A 20,879-nucleotide genomic window follows, 5' to 3' on the forward strand; every position below is an offset into this window, starting at 1 on the left:
ATGGCATTTCCAGTTGTCCATACACTGATCAAACAGAACTTTGGTATTTCAATACCAGGTGATTTTTCATTATTTGTGTTTCTTTAAAAAAAGAAACAAACTTTTCTTTAGGAGTTTGTAAAGTAATATGCAAATTAACTTACAACATACTAAATTTAATTGGCAAAATATTTTATTTATAGTTGTGGATGAATAATTGATTCAATTATTAGTTATTGGTGATTCTGCAGAGTTCACAAAAAAGCTGGTTATTCCGGAATTAATCTGTTTCCAAATTACTTGATTTGAACAAACTACAACATTATGAAATTATTGTATGACGATAAATCTGATAGCACTATTTTTTTCTTTGTAGCATTATTAACAGTGGAGTAATTTGCGATCAAAGAACATTGCAAAGTTTGTGTGTGTCCTCTATAGGAGGCCACACCATAGGAGGCTGAAATTTTGTATTGGTACTTCTTTTGAGCCTGGTCATGTTAAAACGTCAAATAAGGAGGGCTTATTCTAAACACAAAACAAAAACTTGTTTTTTGGAGCTGAAGGAGACTAGATGGGGGTTTAATTATAAATCAAAAATTGGCTGGCATCCAAAAAAAGAACTATATGAAAAACAACCTTTTCTAAATTTATTCATAAAGCGATTGGTAAAATAAGAAATTGGTGAAAAGGGCGCTTTAGTTTTTTTTTTCTTTCATGTGTAAAAAAATTTATTTTCAATAGAATATTTGATTCGTAGATAAAATAAAGTTTGGAGGAATTTTTCTGGAAAAATTCTTTGCCATAAAAATTTGTCCCATAAAAAAATATATTTAATAGAAATATCTGTCATTTTCTTGATATTTTTTTCAGTTTTTTTATTTTGCTCTCATTTTTTCATCAAACATCAACTTTTTAACAGAAGCACCTCAAAACCATGCATTTGGAACATAAAAATGTGAATCTAACGATTGAAAAGAACATTTGCAATTTCTGGAACATTTTATTAAATAATTTTTGCAATATCTGCACAAATGAACAAAATATCGGGAATTATTTTTTCGACGACATTATCCTCCATAACTTTTTTTTACAAGTACGATAAAAGTCTGGATAGGTATGTGTTCGAATTTATCATTGTTATAAATACTATTTAATATTATTTTTTGGCCAATTTCTATTTTGCAATTTTTTGACAAAAATAAAAAATGGACTTCCCATCTACATAAATATTTTCATTCATATATGTTAGTATCTCATTTAAATTTTGAAACACAATATTGGTTTTCTCCGTCAGGGAATCATAGTTACCGGAGAGGTGTAGTACAAGTTATCTTCTGGATTACACCCTGAATAGTAATCGTCAAAAGGGGACAGTTTGAGTAGAAAGGTGGCTAGGCCGACGTGTATGCCTCAACAAAGTCAAAAATGTATCCCCTACCTTGACCCGGCTGCCCTTGGTTGCTGTTGAAAGTAGTAGCCAATGTCTTCGTACTTAAAAATCCTTCACCTACATATTCTTAGTCCAATCACTGACATTAAGAGCCTTGGTATGCCGCCTCATCGACTTGGCCAAACTTCCGGAAATCATGGTGTCCACGTTCTCCGTGATCTCTATTTTCTTAATTTTAATACAACAACTTAGTTTTTTTTAAATATACACCCTAAAGTAATCCAAATTGATTTAAAGTCAAGTCCACGATTTTACTTAGCAGACTGTATACATATAAATCTTTTTATCTCAAATTAAACTCATCCAGCCGAAAATTACATAAATATACAATAAAGAAAAAATACAAATGCCTTTATCTATTTATATTAAAAATATTTGGCGACGTCATTTTTGACTAAAAGTGTAATAAGAACAACATTTTTTACATAGTTTTTTCTATATTTATTTATTGATCAAATCTACAATAATACAAAGCTATGGATCAAAAAGCCGACGATGACATTCATGAGTTGTTTTTCCTCTATTTCATCAATGAAATAAGTGGTGCAAATGATTCAAACTGAAGGAAGATTGATTTCCTATTATAAAATCTTTTAAATAATAACAGAATAATATGTAATTCATAGATTGCGAATGAAATTTTGACTCGTCATACTGAGTTTATTGGCACATGAGCTTATGCGATTTAAAATAAATGTGCATGGCTGATATTCCAAGAGTCTTCTCGCCTTTATAGAGACAGCGGGGTCCTTTTTTAACTATATGGCTTAACATAAACTTATGTGGATGTTCATAACTATAAGAAAAAATTGATATATAAATAGTTTTGTGCAATATAACGATCAGTGCCCGGTTTTAGAGAGGCATTGTGAGAAATTGTATTAGCACTTCCACTTTAACCCCTTAACGGATTTTACACGGTATATATGCACTTGCTCCTTTGAATATACCTACAAATATTTATATTAAAAGTATTTAGTATCTCAAAAATAAAGTATTCCTCAGAACATCATGAGCATTGATTGCAAAAAAAAAAGTTCAAATAAACAAAATATTTACAAAGATATTTAATATTAAAACCGGTTTTCATAGCGATGTAGAAAAATATATACTTTTGTCTAAATTAATGTTGTGTTAGTCCATATACTGGACTCGGGACCCTGGTCCAGTCCAGTTCCACTTGATGGTTCTTCTAAAAGGTACAATCCATCACTCATTACGTCATTGAAGTTGTTGTTTTATTTTTTTAATTATTCCGTTACATACTGAATAAATTATACAACAAATTCTAAACATAAAATATGATCGTATCGTATTGCATTATATTGAAAACAGGAATATTTTTGCAAGATATGTGCAATGCTCTATACACATATCTCCTATATCTTATTTGGTTTAATAAACCATCGACATTTTTAGGAAAAAATCCATGACTGGCAGTTCTAATGACCGGTCCAAAGACTGGACCGGACCGAATAAATAAGTACCGATACAACTCTAGTCTTAATTGGTTAAAAGTAAAAATTAGGTAATGAAATAAAGGATAATTTCAGCAAGCTTAGACTAGAATTCGAGTGATCCGTAAAATAACCAGTTAGTAAATAATGAATTAAAAACAAAGTTCATAAACTTTAGAGACTGTTTTATTGTTGACAAATCCATGATCATGATGACTTCGACGGGTAACGGATTCATGGTTTTTAAAGATGTAACCTTCCCAGAAGATTGATCCTATGGTTCTTCCAATTCTTCATGATTCTTCTATCGCAACAAATTGATGACTCATTCCTTTTCCAAAAAAATCAAATGGCTGATTTGCTGTCTATTAAGTATCAGGGTTACCATATTGATATTAAGTTATATAAGGCGTGGTTATTTTATAAAAATTAAAGTTTTATTTTATAAAACTGTGATACATCCGTTAAGGGGTTAACATAATGAAATAAGGGTATGTGCTTGTCATTGCAAATAATATGATTTGGCATTAGCTTCTTACACAATCCATGATCGGGTTACTCAGACATTTAACATGGTATTACTATAATAGATTTGTACTGGAATCGGTACTTGCGGCATAATTGCATCATGAATAAATCGGCAACAAATTTTAAATGTCTTAATTAAGGAGAAGAAAAAAAAATCAAATTTCATTTCTTTTAAAGAAACTAAAATTCTTTCAAATTTCGAAAAAAAAAGTTTAGTCTTTTCGAAAAAAATTCTTTGTAAAATTTTGCAAAATAAAAATTGTCAAAAAAGCCCCAAAGCCACTCCCCATTATAAATATCCTGAGGACAAAATTATGCTAAAATTTCGCCCCTCCCCACTTGAAAATACATTTGGTCGCTGGTGGGTCACTGGTCAGTAATATAGATTGGAAAAATTAACTTGCAAAAACTTATTTAGTACCCTGCTCTTTCAAACAAAATGCCTAATGTTATGTGTAATTATATTAAATAAGAAAGTTTAAAAAACTATGCCAGGGAAATTCAAACACTTTTTGCAAACGACCCCTTTGTACTGAGGGTTCAGATATCTCAAATTTATCCTCACTGAGTAGGGTTTGAACTTTGATACAATTATACATTAATTCATAGAAAAAGAATTAATTATTCAAATGATATCCGCATAAGTAAAGACCATGATAAATTGACCGTACTATTGTAAATGTAAAGGAAAATAGTTTTTATCCAATATTTCAAGGTTAATGGAAATACAAGGTCAGACCATCATGTAATTCGTACCCACTACTGTGCAAGAAAAGCTGATTTTGACAAAACACGGAACCACTATATTAAAAGCGTGGTGAAAGTCAAACATAAGTTTCTATTCACATTGCAATATTTGAAGACAGAATAACACAAATAAGTGATTTTTTCCACAATGATTTGAATTATGTTTTACAATTTTGATGTAAATTTCTTTGTTGTTCCCTTCTTATGGGGAATCCATGTACCGGAGCTCTAGTATAAGGCACGTCACAACCTATTTTAAGCCCGGCAATACTATAAATATGTTCAAATTACAAAAATAACAAATCAGTTGACAAGGATATCTGCAGTATTATATTAGGGTTTTTTTTTAATTTTTTGAAACAAAAAATTCAAAAACCTTTAGCTATTTCAAAAAATAAAACATATATTTTTTTCTGAAAAGTTCATAGCTATTTATAAAACAGTAAATTTTTTGTAAAAAAATTAAAATTTTTTTTTTTTAAATCTACAGATACCCCAAAAAAATTGTTAATATTTAATTTTTTGTAAAACATTACTGGTTTGGGGAAAAAAATTGCAAATATTTAATGTTTTTTGAAAAAAAAGAAAATATTTTATTTTTTGGAAAAAATATTGCAAATATTTGAATTTATGGAAAAAAAAATCTTGTAAAAAAGAAAAATTTCTTAATGGGTGGGGAACTACAACCCCTCCAGCCCACCCTACGCGGACGCCCCTAGTTGTATATGAATCAGTTTTATTGTTGATAAAATCAAAAACAAAAAAATATTTGTTCGTCTTTTTTCCTTCCTCCCCTTTCAAAATGAGGCTGACACCATTTTAAGACCAACGCCAGGAACTTACGTAAGATCCCTGACGTCTTTCCGGTGCGTCTATGCTATGAATAATTTATATCCTTACCGACTTCCATTCAATTTTCCATAGTGCATCCAAGCAAAGCCATGCAGCATGGAATTGTGATAAGTAATGAATCCCGGAAATAACATGTCACAACTTTGGTCTCTCTTGTGATTGAACTCTGCATAGTGTTTTCCCATGTTAAACCAACAACCATGTTCGAACCATTCATTTGAACTATTCTGTATCTCATTTTCAATCAATGGAATTTCAACAAAACTCTTTTTTTGTCTCAGATCCAACCCTTTTTGAAAAATTAGAGTATAGCCTGTTCCTTGACTATCAAATTCTATTTGAGATCTTCCGTCAGTACATATTCTGTCTGGATCAATGAAATAAGCTGTTGTCACATGGCCCTAGCATATACATGAATAAATAAAAATAGTTTAGGACACAATTGTAGTTTTGAGTATTGATATCTTTTAGTTAAACCGGTGGTTTTCAAAGTGGTTAGGGGTGTGAGCATTTTTTAGAAAATTTCTATAAACCTATTGTTGACATGAGCACCGTTAACTAAAAAAAAGCATGAAAAAAGGTGGGAGTGACGTCCTAAAGAGCCCTTAGGGGTTCTAATATTAACTATTAATACTAGATAGGAGCAACAAGTTGAATTGTAAAAAAGAAAAAAAAAGACAAGAAAAATTCGGCTCGTGTACCTAAAATACGAGTATTTACAAGTAAAACATTATACTTTGGGATTCCCCATTTTTCTTTTCGAGCACATTATAGCTAAAAAAAACATTCATGAACGAACTTCCTTTTGCTATCAAATTAAGAATTTATATTTTCCCTGGAGGTTACACTAGGTAAAGGGCTGTTGTACAACTCGAACAAACTCAAACAGCAAAATTCAGGACTTCACTAATTATTACTTTACAAAAAGTAAGTATTTGTAATAAGTGAATTTCTTTAATGCTCAAAATACAAATACATAGGCCATCATAATATAAGGTCTACATAATCGAAATAATATCTCAATTTTATTTCTAAAATAACACAAGATCCAAAAATCTCCTAACGAAGAAAACACATATTTTTTTAAATAAACTTTTGTTAATATTTAGCCTAGGAATCTGAAAGTCCAGCCAGTCCAGCACAAGTAAAATCTATTCATTTATAATCCGAGGGTAGAGCTGGGGGCTTGCAAACCCACATTTTGAAAACCACGGATTTCAATTGACGGAATACTTACGTTAATAGCATTATCCATTTGATAATAAGGATTCAACTCCATGTTTATAAATTCATTCCTCGACAATTTCTAGATTAATAAAAGACAAAATGCTCATAATCACTAAAGAAAAAAAGCTTCATAATTTTAAATTTTTTGTAAAAAAAATTCATATGACCCGATTGTTGCGGAAAAATAGAGAGGCATAATTTTGGCTGCCCCTGCAAGATATGTGGCCTAATTGTTGAAAATTCCAAAACATAGGAATGGATACATATTCCTATCCTTCAGAAGTAATCAAGTTTATTCAATCTATGGCCTCCAACAAGGGAAGAGTTTTAAACAGAAGACTCAAGAATTTTAGGAATAGCATGGCATAGCATCTTATTTTATCATTTTACTTTTATTTATTGACTTTAATTTGCAGATTTTATTTCATTTTAATGAATTTGTTCTGAATTTATGGTTATATTAGATGTGATATATATTAGATATTAACTCCGGGGCATTAATTTAAATTACAATGTATTTTATGCATTAGTACGTAAGTGCCTTCCTGGACTTTATTAATATTATCTTTTGTATATATATTAGTATTGACACTCGGTCCAGGACCGAGTTTTTTTTCGGTTCGGTCTTAAATGTTTTTTTTCTAGACCGATTTTTATATAATTTTTCATTGTTCATATGATCACGATTGGCGTTAATAGGTTAATTTTAATTATCAACTATTTATTGATAAAATGATGTGATTTTGATTTTTTTTAAATGACTTATTTTTGAGTATTTAGTAGTAATAGAACTTTAGTCCTTTGGATTATCTAATGAACTACGTGTTTTTTAAAAAAATAATTAGAAGTTTCCATCAAAAAGTGTCAAAAGTTACATCATTAATATATCAACTATCCAAGGATTATTCCATTACTGAATTATCCTCACAAAAAACATGTACTGCAAATTCTTCATAAAAAAAAAAGTTAATCTCATTTCTTTGTTTCAACTTGTAAAATCTGCTGATACAAGTTAAAACTTGTAGTTGTACAGGGTGTTAAAATCAAATCGGCCCTTGCATCCTGTGGTAATTTTGTTATGAAGCAGCTGTATGATTGTGTATTTTTTTCATTTTTTTTTGGCAGAAAAAAGTGACTTCCATGCCAATGAACCACCTTGTCAAGACCTGATCTTCCTTCCGAGACCAGACCTAGGCCATGATTATTGCTGAAAGCAAATACATCAAATGGCTCTTTTTCAACATTTATATGTGCAATTGAAGCGATTTTTAGGTAAATCTGATTAAAAATGTGGTCTGAGTGACAATTTATATACTTTTGAAAATCCACATATTTGATTTTAACACTCTGTATATTAATTATTAATATGTTATTAGTTAAAAGTACTGATTTTAGAAGCCAGAATGTTAAAAATATAGTATGTCTTACTGAAGGAACTACATTTTGTATACCACTGATGAACCCATTGACGTCATAAATGAGAATAATATCAGGATCATTTAAATCACGGATGAATCGTTCACCTAGGAAACTAGAAAAGTGAAAATATTAAAATAATTATCGTTTTGTTTAAATGCATTTATATATTCGATTCTGCAAAATGGCTTGTAAAATGTATATCACATAACGGTATAGTACATATATAACATAACATAAAAAAGTTATATTTAATTACATATACGGTAGAATATTCTTAATTGAAATGATAAAAAAAATCCGCCGATTGAATTGACGAACATTTTTACCTATAACCCAATACGTATTATATTGTATGTGACGTGCAAGGTGACCAGAAATAAACTTAAATAAATTCAAGGAATGATTTCCCACCCATAACTTTATTATTAATTAGACTTTTGATTTGAAAATGAGTACATTGAGTACCACTACTATTTGAGACATTCAAAATATTTCCCTTAAGATGCAATGACAGCCTTGACACGTCGCCAAAATTAGGAGCAAGTATTAGGCAATCTCCTCCATGGACTGATCTTCAATGTCTCTCTGATGACTGAGCTGAGGGAGTCATTGTAGTTGTGATAGGAGCTGTTGGACTTGTTCTCCACGGTGCACCAACAAAAGACGTCCAGAGGGTTGAGGTCATGTGATGGTAGGGCCAGATGTCCGAGGCCCAGATATTGGCAAATTTGGACTTGAGAAAGACATGTTTCTTCTTCGCTGAGTGGTAAAGAAGCTCCATCCTACTGCCTAAAATAATCATCCTTGGGGTAATTGGCATTCAGCATCTTATAGTAGGCCTCCACGTGGACAGGATGTCCTTATTTCAAACAATGGGCGGGCATCCTCTTTCCGTCACTGTAGACGATCCCAAAGACTCTGAACTCTTCTCGACTCTTGACATTATAGCAGTCCTTCCTACTGTTGTGAAGCTTGTCGACTGTGAAGGTATTCTTGTTGTAGAAAATTTGGATCTTGTTGGAGAGTGGCAGTAATTTTAGGATTTTATTCTTGTGAATCAATTTTCAAGATATTTGAACGAAACTTGAGGTGAATAAAAAAAAAAAAAAAGAGTTCTCTATTTTATTTACTTTAGACAAACTGAAAAAAAAGAATTACCAGATGTCACAATTTAGCATCCAAGTTATTTAAGTTTAATTCTGGCTCTCCTGTATATTTATTTGATAAATGAGATTTGAAATAATCGATTTGAGTAGTTTGATAATTTTTGGCTTAAAAACTGGATACATGCATTTTCTAAGTATATTATCAATGGTTCATTGAAAAATAAAATAAGCGAATGTCTTCATTATAAACTTCAAAGTTACAAATGTATTGCCTCAATTCTAATCGTAGTCCAAAAAGTCCTTACAATTATAACTCTCCAAAAATTCCTCAAGGTCACTACTCACTCTCTGTCTTTTATGAGCACACACACATTTGTTAATCAAGTTTTGAATGTAACTGAATGTTTTGGACAAGGAAGTTCGCTACTCAGGAGTTAAAAAATAATGATAATAACTGAAAAAAACATTCTTCATATTATCAATTGCGATAAGCCGGGGGAGATAAAAAATAGCTCGGATTTTCATCACCACGTATTGGGTTAAAACTATTTTGAACTGTTTGGGATGAAAAATAATAACATATGTAGTTACTTTATGTGAAGACATATATAATTACTTGACATTGTAAACAATTCGGTATGTGTGTTTACAGTAATATTATCTTTTTTTTTTTTTTTAAAGAAAAATACCGTTGAGTTTAGATACAAAATATAATTGACTAAAGGGTAATTTGTTAACCGTATAAATTTATTTACAAATGAACTGTTATTAATATTAATACCTCAACTATTATTTAATTGAATGATTCTGATCAATATATAATTACAATAGCCTCAAGATTTTTGTTTCATAACTATAAAAAGGATTATGATCATAATTTATATTAAGAGGTGTGTTTATAAGAGGCAATAAAAGGGACCAACAAGAACTTGTAGCAAAGAACAGGAAACATCTTTTTGTAGTAAATATTTTGATGTCCTTATATTACCAATGAATTTGTTAAAAATATTCCATTATACATATTTTTTGGAAAAGAAACAAAACTTTATGCCATTTGATGTATAATTAGGTCGTCAAAAAACCTTTTTAAAGTAGTTAAAGTTTACAGGCAATAAAATGAATAAAAAAAATTTTTTTTTATTTATCCAAAATCATTTCAAAATAATTGTCTTATGACACTTTGCAACTTGAGACGAAATAAAATCAGTATTTTTGTTGTGTATTACAATATATTTTATTTTATGATGGATCTGTCTATCTTTATATATTTTGGCGTGAACCCTTGCCCAAAAAGACCAACAAATACACATTTAGGCAAACTGATATCATTTATCAAACATAAAACCTCAAATTTAAGTTAAAGGTTAATGTACCGCTTAAGACCAATATTTTGTAGATAATCAGATATTTCAAACGAGCCCAAGTGCTGAATAATTGTATTTAACAGCTAAATGAAAAAATCCCCATTTTTCTCATTGAAATTGTGATAAATCAACATAAAAAGTATCCTGTACAAAGATCAAGAAAAGGAGAAGGTCCCAATTTATTTTTTACCTATTTGGGTCAAATTGGGTATAATTTTTTAACTTTTTTTTAAGGGTCATTCAAATAAAATATTTAAATATCCAATGTTTGACCGTAACAGTCAATTTTTGGTACTTTAGGTGCAATTCTCAGCACCTCTGGAGAATTAACAAAAATAATTTGTTGAATATTCGCTAAAAAATACAAATATCCACTCAATTTTGACAAAAATCATTCGAGTTTGTTTTTTTGTCAATAGTCCACAAATGTCAAAAACTCCAGAAAAATTTCACAAATGTGTACTCAATTGAGCAAAAACAGCAGCTTGTTTATTTAATTCAAAATCGAGTGTGTGCGATCTTACTTATTTAAATAATGAGAGGGAGTTCAATGGTGATTTACCGAGTGGTCCATTAAAATCTGAACATGTTTAGTTTTAAACTTTATCATGATATAATTTATTAATTGACAATCTAATTTGAACAAAATTTATACAATAAATAGATGTGTATTTGAGCTCTCTTAATAAATAATGTTGCGCCCTTAGCAGCAATGATGACCTTCAGGTAGCCGCGGAAGGCCTGGCATCTGTCATGGCATCGTAGTGCTGGCAACCATTGGATTTGAGGGTCTTAGAGTTTGGATGCCGGAAACTGCAGGCCGTTCACTTTTGTCCCCCTAGGGGGACAAAAGTGTTAAAAAGAGTTCAAAAGACTAATTCAAATTATTCTTCCGATAGAGGGAACATATTTTTTTCATCTCACCCCTCACAAAGGTAGTTCCACCCAATTTTTAAATAGATCTCTGGACAGTCTGGTGTGAGAGCCCAATATATCCCGTATGGGCCTCATGGACTGAGGCTATTCGCCTGGGATGTTTTCTTTAACTCCTCCGGGTCAAGTCTGGCCTTTTTTACGGAGGCATTCTTCCTCTCCAACGTTTCAGACTTACTGATGGCGTAGACAATGGTTCTGAAGACCCCCAACTACTTGGAGTGGGCATGTGGAAATTTATTTTTTTTGACTAGTACGTACTGTTAAGCTAGAGAGATTAGGTTTGTTGTGTTTAGTAAATAATTTTGTATGATTTAATAGATCGAAATATTAATTTATTTTGATCACACAACCTTCAGTAATTATTGAATGAGTAAGTATTCAGATTTCAATGATCCACCCTGCATTGAATGTCACTAATGATTTACCAAAATTGAATCAAGTCTATTAATCTGTTTTGAGGGCTATAGATAACAGAAAAAACTCTATAAATGTAAGTTGAAACAGTTAATAAACTCACGAAAAATTTTAAGTGTAGAAGCAATCAAATCAGTTTGATTCCTGAATAATTATCAACTAAAACAAACTTACCCTGAGCCATCCCCACAACTTCCAACTTTTACATAATCCTGCTTAAATGCTTCGTTTGAGGTTCGTGGTAGTTCATGAAAACCATGTATTGGTATTAATGTATAAGTAGAACGTAAATGACTAAAGTTTTGACGCGCATCCAGTAAAACACATAGCTGTCAAATATATATTTTAAAACATTTATATCTAATAGACTTTGATAATGTTATTAACAAAATAGGAATATTATATAAATATTTCAAAAATAAAAGATAAAACATGAGTAAACTAAAATATAAATATTATCCGCAAGGTGGTGTGACAATTTATAACTTTTGAACGCAACATAAAACTATAACAGCACCCTGTATAGAAGAGTCTGCAGCAAATGGCTGGAAGGGCTGTAGCCCTAATCAAATTAAGGAAATATTTCAAAATATTTAATAATTGAATTTGTATTTAAATTTATATTTTAAGTTTAATAAAATTTAATTTTCTGTAAATGACTAAGGATTTTGTATTTTTTTTTTTTGAACAGCTGTGTATTTTTGACATTTTTTTTGCTAAATTTAATATTTGAATTTTTTTTTTTCAAAAATTCAATTTTTTGTTATTATCGGTCGATTTTTTATTTATTTAAAAAAAAAAATAATAATGAATTTTTGAAATGTTGTTCCAAAAATTTAATATGTAAAATTTGATTTTTGAGATTTTTTTCGCAAAATTTAATACTTAAAAATGTTTTTTCCACACATTAATTGTTTGTGAATTATTGTGGATTTTGAATTTTTTTTTAATTTTAAGTTTAATATTTGAAATTTAATTTTGCAAGTTTTTTATAAGAAACATTTTATATTTTTTCAAAATTATTAGAATTTTTGATTTTTTTTTTTTTTTTTTTTTTCAAATTATAATCCTGCTGATGTCCTGTGAGTGACACACCTTATATTTCAGGGAGTTGTATTATTTTGCTACAGCAACTTTGTTTATAAACTAGTATAAGTAAACAACGCTAACACCCTATTGTATTTTTTACTCTGCCTGCATTTATTATGATAATTATGCCTATGTTAGTAGGAAGGTAACAGAATTGATTAGTGCATTTAATATCAGGGGTTCCTTATATAGAGATTGATCAATATATGAGACTGGACTTTGATCTAGATCCGAAGTACCCGGATACAATATAAGTAAGCTTGAACTATCCGAAAATTTTCAAAAACCTAACTTGCTTTGGAACTTTTTTTTTATCTTCAAAAGATTCGAGGAATTTCTGGATCTTTGAGAACTTATGGTTATGATAAATAAAGATAAGATAGGTCTTTGATCCAAATCCAAAGTACTTGGGTAAATTTGCATTATATGATACCCAAGATCTGAATAGGCTTCGGGTACTCGAACTTGTACGGATCTTTTAAAAAATCCAAGGGATTTTTTGTCCCTTAAAACGCTTATAATATTTCTTTATATTTAAACCAAGGAGGAAAAAAAAAGATTATTTATAGATGCAAAGTACTATGTCTATCTAGATTACTACTTGGAGCGACATCTACATTAACAATTGCATTGCAGTTGGTTATTCTTATGCTATTATAACAATAATTCAAATAATAACTGATAATTAATGACATTGGATTTCACGCTCTTTTTATAATTGTAATCTGAAAGCAACATTGACATTGTTACGGCATCAGTAATCAGTAAAAATGTAACTTTAATCCAGATCATTTTTTTTAAGTTCAAAATTTGGTAAAATTCTACTAAAATTCGATACAAGGATCCGTCTAATTTTGGATTCAGATCTAGACCCGAATGTTCAGGCACCCAAATTTACTCAAATATTTAGATGTAAAGGTCCAAACCTACCCTGATCTCGTTTAAATAACATGGGATTTTGATTTCTTTCAGCCCTTCATTAAAGCTAGTATCAGTTTAAGTAAAAAGTTCTGAGCGTTTTTGCTGGATGTCTTAAGTGAGCTAAATCTCAAGATCAATACACTACATCAAAAAAGCATCTAGTATACTTAAAGGTTAAGCGTACACTTAAAAAAGTTCAGTTTTGTGTTTGGTAAAGCCAGTTGTGTGTTACAGGATTCCAAAATGAAAGAATTTTAAGAAAAATTTGTTTCAAAAAGGCAAAAAAGTATGTTGTTTATGGACACAATATAGTATCAAATGCAACGGCAAAGCGGTGGTTCCAACGATTCTACTCTAGTAATAAGGACTTCAAAAATGTCGATAAAATATGTAATGGAAAGCGTCGAGTTAGGCCGGCATGTGAACACTTATTCAATTGGTCAGGAACGGAAGATTAGCCAGAAAACCGTTTGGAACCATCTAAATCAGATAATCCGAACTCTGTTAATTTTATTGTCAAAATTACGCAAAAAAACGATCAGAACTATTCTCTTCACCTATTATTAATAAGAACTTTAGTACAAAGAGGATTAGGTACTGGGTAAAATGTTTACCCACATTTTCTCCCTTCATACGTGTTTCATTCTGGGCTTTAGTGGATTTTGCAATTTTTTATCTCCATCTAGAGTGAGTGTCGTCTTTATCAAGGGTCCTAAACCTTATTGAGATCATTTCTGATATAAAGTGTTTAATTTTATTAGTGGAACAATGCGTATATTTCCTCGAACTGTATAATTTGATATTTAAACTTTTATGACAATTATAAGCGCTATGTAAATGATATGCGTAATTTATTTATTTTTAAAAGTTATGAAGTTTATACTAGAGGGAAGGTTTATATTCTCCAAAGACATACAACATTATACATATTAAACGTAGTTAGATATGAGTCGAATAAGTATAAATTTCTACCATGGAGAAATAAATACAACATAGAAACGACAAAGGGATTTCGATCGACAGTTTGGCATAGTAAGGCACTAATACATTAAAGTAAGTCTTCAATGGGATGCAATGAATATCAGTTGCAGAGGTTTTATTATTATTTTTTTTTTTTTGGAGGGGAGATGATAGTATTTGGAATTTTTTTTTAAATTTCAAAAATTTATAGCTATTCATAAGAAAATTCAAAAATACATTACCATTCACAAAAAATTTTAAAAATCCATATTTACTGAAAAAAAATATCTCAAAACTATAAGTGTTCACAAATAATTAAATTTATTGGAAAAAAATTTCAAAAATTTACAGGTAGTAACAAAAAATTAAATTTTAAGTTTTCACATATAAAAATTTGAAAAAACTACAGCTATTCACAAAAAAACGAATTTAAAAAAAAATTATTCTCAAAAATCTGTAGTTGTATAAAATTCTCAAAATTACAATGGTGTTCACAAAAAATAAAAAAAAAAAAAAAATTAGATTTAAAAAGTAATTATACTTTTTTTTAAATTTCCGAAAAATTTAAATCTTACACCAAAAACTAGAAATTTTTTGAATTTGTTGAATAATTTCAAAAATGATTTTTTTAGAAGAAAATTTCCAATAATAAATTTTTTGGATTTTGTTTTAAGAATTAAATTTTTGGGAAATTTGGATATTTGACCACTCCATCCCACCCCCTGCACATGTCCCTGAGTAAAGTTGTAAATCGTAAACATTTTAGCTTTGTAAAAATAAAAGATATTGAAAATGAACATTGTAACCCTGACAATTTGTAGAACATTTGGTAGGAGTGCAGCCTAGCTGTCATGACGTTTTAATAGATTACTTGTATGTACTATGAGAGTAAGGACATAAAGATAAATTCCCCTCCGTATTTAACAAGGCAATAATTACGACGATACCGATCCTCAATTCTACTTAGGAGTCCAATGGGAGCTAAAACTTATTACTAGAGTCATAATAAGTTTGACATTTAATAAGGCCGATAATTTTTTTGTCGCAGCTTGAATATTGTTGTTTATTTTCCTAAGCTGTTAACATTATCTTTTTACTTCTTGAGAGAGAAGGGAACGTATTAGTATCAAGTGACCTGCCCATAAAAGAAGAAGAATTTGTTTGGAATTTTTTAAGAGTAAGTCCTTCTTGGGCTCGGAGTAGAATGAAATATTGATGCCGGAGAAATTCTGGTAGATACATTTACCAATTACGGATTATGATTGGGGTGTATTTCCTTCCGAGCCCTCCTATAGCTGCTGACAGATAATTTAATAAAATGTGAAGACAGCTAAACTAATAAATTGTCATGACAGCTTAGCTGTTCTTCCCCCAAACATTTTCAAAATTGTCAGAGCTACCATGTCATTTTTGAGCATATAGGTAGTTCATATTTTCAACATTTCTACTTATCACTCCCAAACAAATCTCAGTGTTACTCTACGTCGTTCATGAACTCAAACATTTGTGATTACACTTTGTGCTCAGCCATTCTCACCACAAGAATAAAAAAAAAGGATAACAGCTTTATAAGATAAAATTACTGCTCAGTTTACCCCTAGGGTACTCTCTAATGAAAGTCTTAGGGTGCATTATCCGGAAGATTCCGAGACAATGGTCTCCCAAATACGCAGCCTAACTGTGATTCAATAATCCTATTATAAATTAGGTTAGCTCACGTAAAGTGTTCTAGCTAGTGGCCCGGAAGGACGACGGATCTCACTGGACATTTTCCTGTATATAAAGTATACATCCTCATTTGTTATTTAAGCATTTCTAGAACTTCAGAATTCTATAGGTTAAAAATATTCCTTACTTTTGACACGACTTCAAAACATAATAATTTTTGTAAGGATTTTTTTTAAACGTATACTAATTTAAATGGGGATGTCTCTATAAGATGATTCTCACTCAATCCCAGGATACCGGCCTTAACACTAAACACAACAGAAGTAGACACAATCCATGCCTTTTTTACAACACAATTTATGATATTCAACTTGTAACGATAAATGATAAAGTAATCATCATTAATTTAAAATAAACGAATCAACTATTTAATTTTAATATAAAAAAATGAATTAAATAAATAAAAAATTGCATTTTTGAAAAAGAAAAGAAATAGGGATCTTTACCGCAATGAAACAGACGAAGAAAATTGTGCCCTTGATCATGATTGCCTCTTAGTTCTCATTCTTGTAACTAACATACATTTTGATTAAAATGTTGTTTGAAATAAGACAAGGCAATTATTACATAATCATAAGTGTGTAGCTTTTAGCGGCGTTGTAAATTGTTGTGATATATATACCTATACTTTGTTATTGGTAAAGGATGGCTTGAAACGTACGAGTATGTACCTATTGCAAGAGAGAAGCGTCTTTATTTGCTCGCGCGAAATATATAATTCACTTTATTTATTAAAAATACATACTTAAACACATTTACAATAGAATCGAAGATAAAATCAATGCCCTCTTTCGTATTTTTACAAAAAAAAACACAAAAAAAACATAAATACGTAATTTTTAATACTTTTATTTCAAATAAAAACAAAATCATTGTAAATCTTATTTTCTTGAGGCTTTCTCGATATAATTACACCCAGCCTCGATCACCACCTCTGAAATGAAAGCAGGACTTGATGACGAGGGGGCATATATGCGAAGTGCTCTTTAAAAGCAGCCACCTTAGTTGTTTGAGGGCGTCTATTAGTATGTGCTTAAAGGTTGCACTCGACAAAAGTAGTCCATCAGATTAGGATCAGGGCTGCTTTGGGGTCACTTGCCCTTGGTCACAAGGTGATGAACAAAATGAAATGAAGAATGGCATTTCAAATCCTCGTTAACACATAGTCTAACTGTCTTCTCACTGACTTGAAAGTTCCTTTCCAATTGAGAGGAAAGACCTCATCGGAGACCGGTTAATGTTGGTGCACACCTTCTCGATGAACTCTGCAACCCTCACCTTCCTGGAGTATACCTGTGACATCAGCGACCTTGAAATTGTGTTCTGATGGCTCTTCCAATCCTTTAGTTTCTACTTGTTTTTTTTTTTTTTTTTTTTTTTTTGATGTAACGCATTGTCAGCCATGTAGTATTTGGATGCCACAGTTACTTATGTGTTCTTAATTATTAATAACATAATTACATATAACTCAGTGAATCTCCGTTCCTCCTCTGTCAACTGAATCTCTGGCAGCTCCGTGTATATTTCTTACATTTTGACGAATTCAGACTGAAAGAATGTGTTTTGTATTTATATTGAGGGGGATTTAGAAAATAATTTATATACCGACGATATTTGGTTCAAGGACGCGGATTTCATCTTCGAGGGCTGCGCATTTAAAACATGTTTTTTTTTTACATATTTCTGTATCCACTTTGTCCTACTGACATATATAAGGACGATAGGAGGCGGGGGAAAGTTGCTATAAACCATAGCTTATATATCGTGGGGTCAGTCTAATGTGACGTAACTGATAACTGACTTCTAAGCAATACAGAACATGTTTTTAACCGGTAAGTTTTTAGATTGATTCCAGGAACGCAAAGTGACACTCCTGCCAAGGTCTCCAAAAACTACAGAGCAAAATTGATAAAAGTGATAGTTACGTCAATTTTACAATGACACCACCCAGAAGATAGAAAAGTTGGTTGAAAAATCAACGTATTTGTAAGACACGAATACAGACCAGGATAAAATTTATGATGCAAATCGTTATAAGTAGTTTTTTCCTGAAATCATTAGTGTTTAGATTTATTGCGTAGGAGCAACATTCATTGACTTTTTTCTGCGTATTATGACGTATGGAGAGAAAAACTATGTGAAAACGGATATAATATACATTTAACAAACTTATGATGAACATCTCTCAGATTGAGAAAATGGTCAGTTACGTCACTGTTTGCAATGGTGCCACTATATATAGGTATAACAATGAACTCTGGCACTTTTGATCAATCTACTTTTAATTAAAATAAAACAGTCATTTTTTAAGATTTATTCACAAAATTAAAACTGAACAACAGATAGAAGGATTGAAACTATATATCAATTAATTTATCTTCCTTTGGCCTCAACAGTGGTCTCGACTTGGCACTGAACCAAATTCAGGCCCTGGAAACTCGAGACCGATTTAAACTTTTGCATAGCAGGACAATGGAGCCAATTAGGGACTTTATGTTGGTATGATGACCCTATTGAACTTTGTATACTATCTACTGATTTATATAAGATCCCTACGAAAATTGAACTGTACATATCTTTGCAACCATATCCATGCAAAATATATGAAAGTGGGATTGAATTCTCTAATAGTTTACAACTATTCCTTTTTTTCTGAATTTTATTCCTAAAAATTCAATTTTTGGATTTTTTTCAAATAATAATAATATATATATAATCCTGCGGACACCCCTGAATATCCAGATTGTATATTCAGGGGTGTCCTGCGTTCTGCGTATGAAAATATAAATAATATTTTATTGACTTCATGGCATTGTCTTGGTTACTATGTGAAACAAATTTATATTTCACCACAAACAAATCATTACGCAATTTGGTTATCATACATGCCGGAAATATGAAGTGCAGGATTTATATCTTACACGTTGTACGTCTGTGAGTGACGAAGTTTTAATTATTATTTTTTATCTGTAATGGCATAATTTAATACTAATTAGAGAATGATTTTAGTGTTGTGTTGCCCTAATTTCTTTGATTCAGACCATTTTAAGACCTTTCCCAAGGAATGGTTCTTAAAAGAACTGAATAATATGAAATCCTATGGAAAAATACATCAATGATATCATAAGGAATCGAGTTTCCTTCTTTTAAGGAACTCCAAAGTATATCTAGACTAGACCAGACTTAAATGTACTAAACTGTGGTCCAAAATAAGGCCGACACATCAATATTGTATATGATATATATATTTGCCTATTGCATTATTCTAAGATTTTCAAGGTCACATGTGTATATCAAAAAGTCCCACCCCCTTCTTGCAATACGTGACATGAAATCATTTGATAAATCTCCTTCAAGTATTTTAAGTTTATATACTTATATACAGGGTAAGGAAACCAAACCTGGACTGTTAATTAATCTATCTTTATTTTATCAATACTAGGAAAGTGGTATATTGATTATTTCTACGTTATTCTACGTTGTGGTCTCTGATGGAAAGAAGATGTATCCGTTCTTTTTCAAGGATGGACACCAAATCGGCCAGGAGACTTGCTATAAGGTGCTTAGGTATACCATCTTGCTATGTTTGGACTCATGACGACGCCCGCCAAAAGTGATGTGCAGATAAAACGGCTCGGTTCTATTTCAAAAGAGATATGGCCCCTTTTCTTACCAGATTTGATGGCACTATACTTTTCTATATGGGGTACTTTGGAGAGGGAAACCAACTGGACCTTACCCCAAAAATGAACTCATTGAAGTCCTTCAGAGTGGCTGGATGGGAAAACTTGTTAGAGGAGTTTGTCATTTACTCCTATATGGCCTTCAGGCGACGTGTAAAGGCCATATTGATTGATTTATTTATTTTTTTTGCAAATACCTTGCTTACATGTTTTGTTCACATTATTTTTTTCCCTATTATTGAAAATATAAAATGATTAATGTATTTCTAAATCCATCTCAAAAGTCCACGTTTTAGTGCCCTACCCTGTATTTAACCATTAAATTTCGTGGTTTTTGGAGTTGCAAAACTTTTAAAATCAAGCAAATCTTGTGGTTTTAAACAAAGTTATGCGTAATATTCATTATTGTAAATGGTTCTTGTTATACAACTTATTTCTTAACCGAACACAATCGGTTTAACTAAGCCATTGTTTGTATTAATAAAAATAAAAAAAAGACAATGAAACTACTATTTTAATAAGTAACTAAGTTACAAAGCATAATTTGAAGATTAAAGGTTGAAGATATTGGAAAAATATTATTTAAAAACCAAAGAATTTTTATGTACATTGCTACTAGCTAATTAAGTTTTAATTTATAGGATAAAAAAGTTCCACGTTTTTTCATTCTTTTATCATGGTAGTAAATTATATTCAAATGATTTTTTTTCAAAAATTATCATTTTTGAAGTATAATTTGAAAGGGTGAATATTACAACCACAATATTTGATTAACTCTTAACTCTAGTAGTAGGGACCATGCTATATGGGGGGAATAGCCATGACATTCCACTTTTTGAGAACTTTACCATTACCATACAGTAGAAGCGATATGGTATCTTAAATTAGTTCCAATAAAAAACTTATTATATTTATTATTCTTAGATGAATAATGCTTACATATATATATCGTCCATCTTGAAATTATACAACACAAATTGCTTATTCATCAAAACGGTAGAATAGTTATATTTTTA

The 20,879-nt window shown here is 30.7% G+C and overlaps 1 protein-coding gene and 2 long non-coding RNA genes across 3 annotated transcripts; 1 reads left to right on the forward strand and 2 right to left on the reverse strand.

Annotated features, from left to right (window-relative positions):
* Window positions 1-1,849: 1,849 nt before the first annotated feature.
* Window positions 1,850-16,812, reverse strand: LOC121119867 (uncharacterized). The gene is made up of 6 exons (XM_040714680.2): window positions 16,627-16,812; window positions 11,657-11,811; window positions 7,672-7,774; window positions 6,254-6,322; window positions 5,065-5,417; window positions 1,850-2,228 (listed from the first exon to the last, which is right to left on the reverse strand). The coding sequence occupies exons 1-6, from the start codon at window positions 16,663-16,665 to the stop codon at window positions 2,093-2,095; spliced, it is 855 nt and encodes a 284-aa protein (XP_040570614.1). The 5' UTR covers window positions 16,666-16,812; the 3' UTR covers window positions 1,850-2,092.
* On the reverse strand, window positions 8,063-11,134 carry LOC139905643 (uncharacterized). The gene is made up of 2 exons (XR_011780568.1): window positions 11,057-11,134; window positions 8,063-10,945 (listed from the first exon to the last, which is right to left on the reverse strand). It is a non-coding gene; the product is annotated as an uncharacterized lncRNA (long non-coding RNA).
* A 239-nt stretch (window positions 16,813-17,051) lies between the features above and the next one.
* LOC139905791 (uncharacterized) lies at window positions 17,052-20,134 on the forward strand. The gene is made up of 2 exons (XR_011780847.1): window positions 17,052-19,566; window positions 19,623-20,134. It is a non-coding gene; the product is annotated as an uncharacterized lncRNA (long non-coding RNA).
* The last annotated feature ends 745 nt before the right edge of the window (window positions 20,135-20,879 follow it).

This window comes from Lepeophtheirus salmonis, chromosome 6 (assembly GCF_016086655.4).
Source record: "Lepeophtheirus salmonis chromosome 6, UVic_Lsal_1.4, whole genome shotgun sequence".
NCBI classification, from domain to species: Eukaryota; Metazoa; Arthropoda; class Copepoda; order Siphonostomatoida; family Caligidae; genus Lepeophtheirus; species Lepeophtheirus salmonis.

What these genes read in the sequence shown, in the direction of transcription:
- LOC121119867 (XM_040714680.2), bottom strand. Translation starts at nt 16,665, where the DNA reads ATGATCAAGGGCACAATTTTCTTCGTCTGTTTCATTGCG. An exon ending in TCTTCGTCTGTTTCATTGCG is followed by an intron (nt 11,812 to 16,626) that starts GTAAAGATCCCT and finishes TATATTTGACAG; the next exon opens with CTATGTGTTTTACTGGATGC. An exon ending in GGAAAATTGAATGGAAGTCG is followed by an intron (nt 2,229 to 5,064) that starts GTAAGGATATAA and finishes TTTTTCTTATAG; the next exon opens with TTATGAACATCCACATAAGT.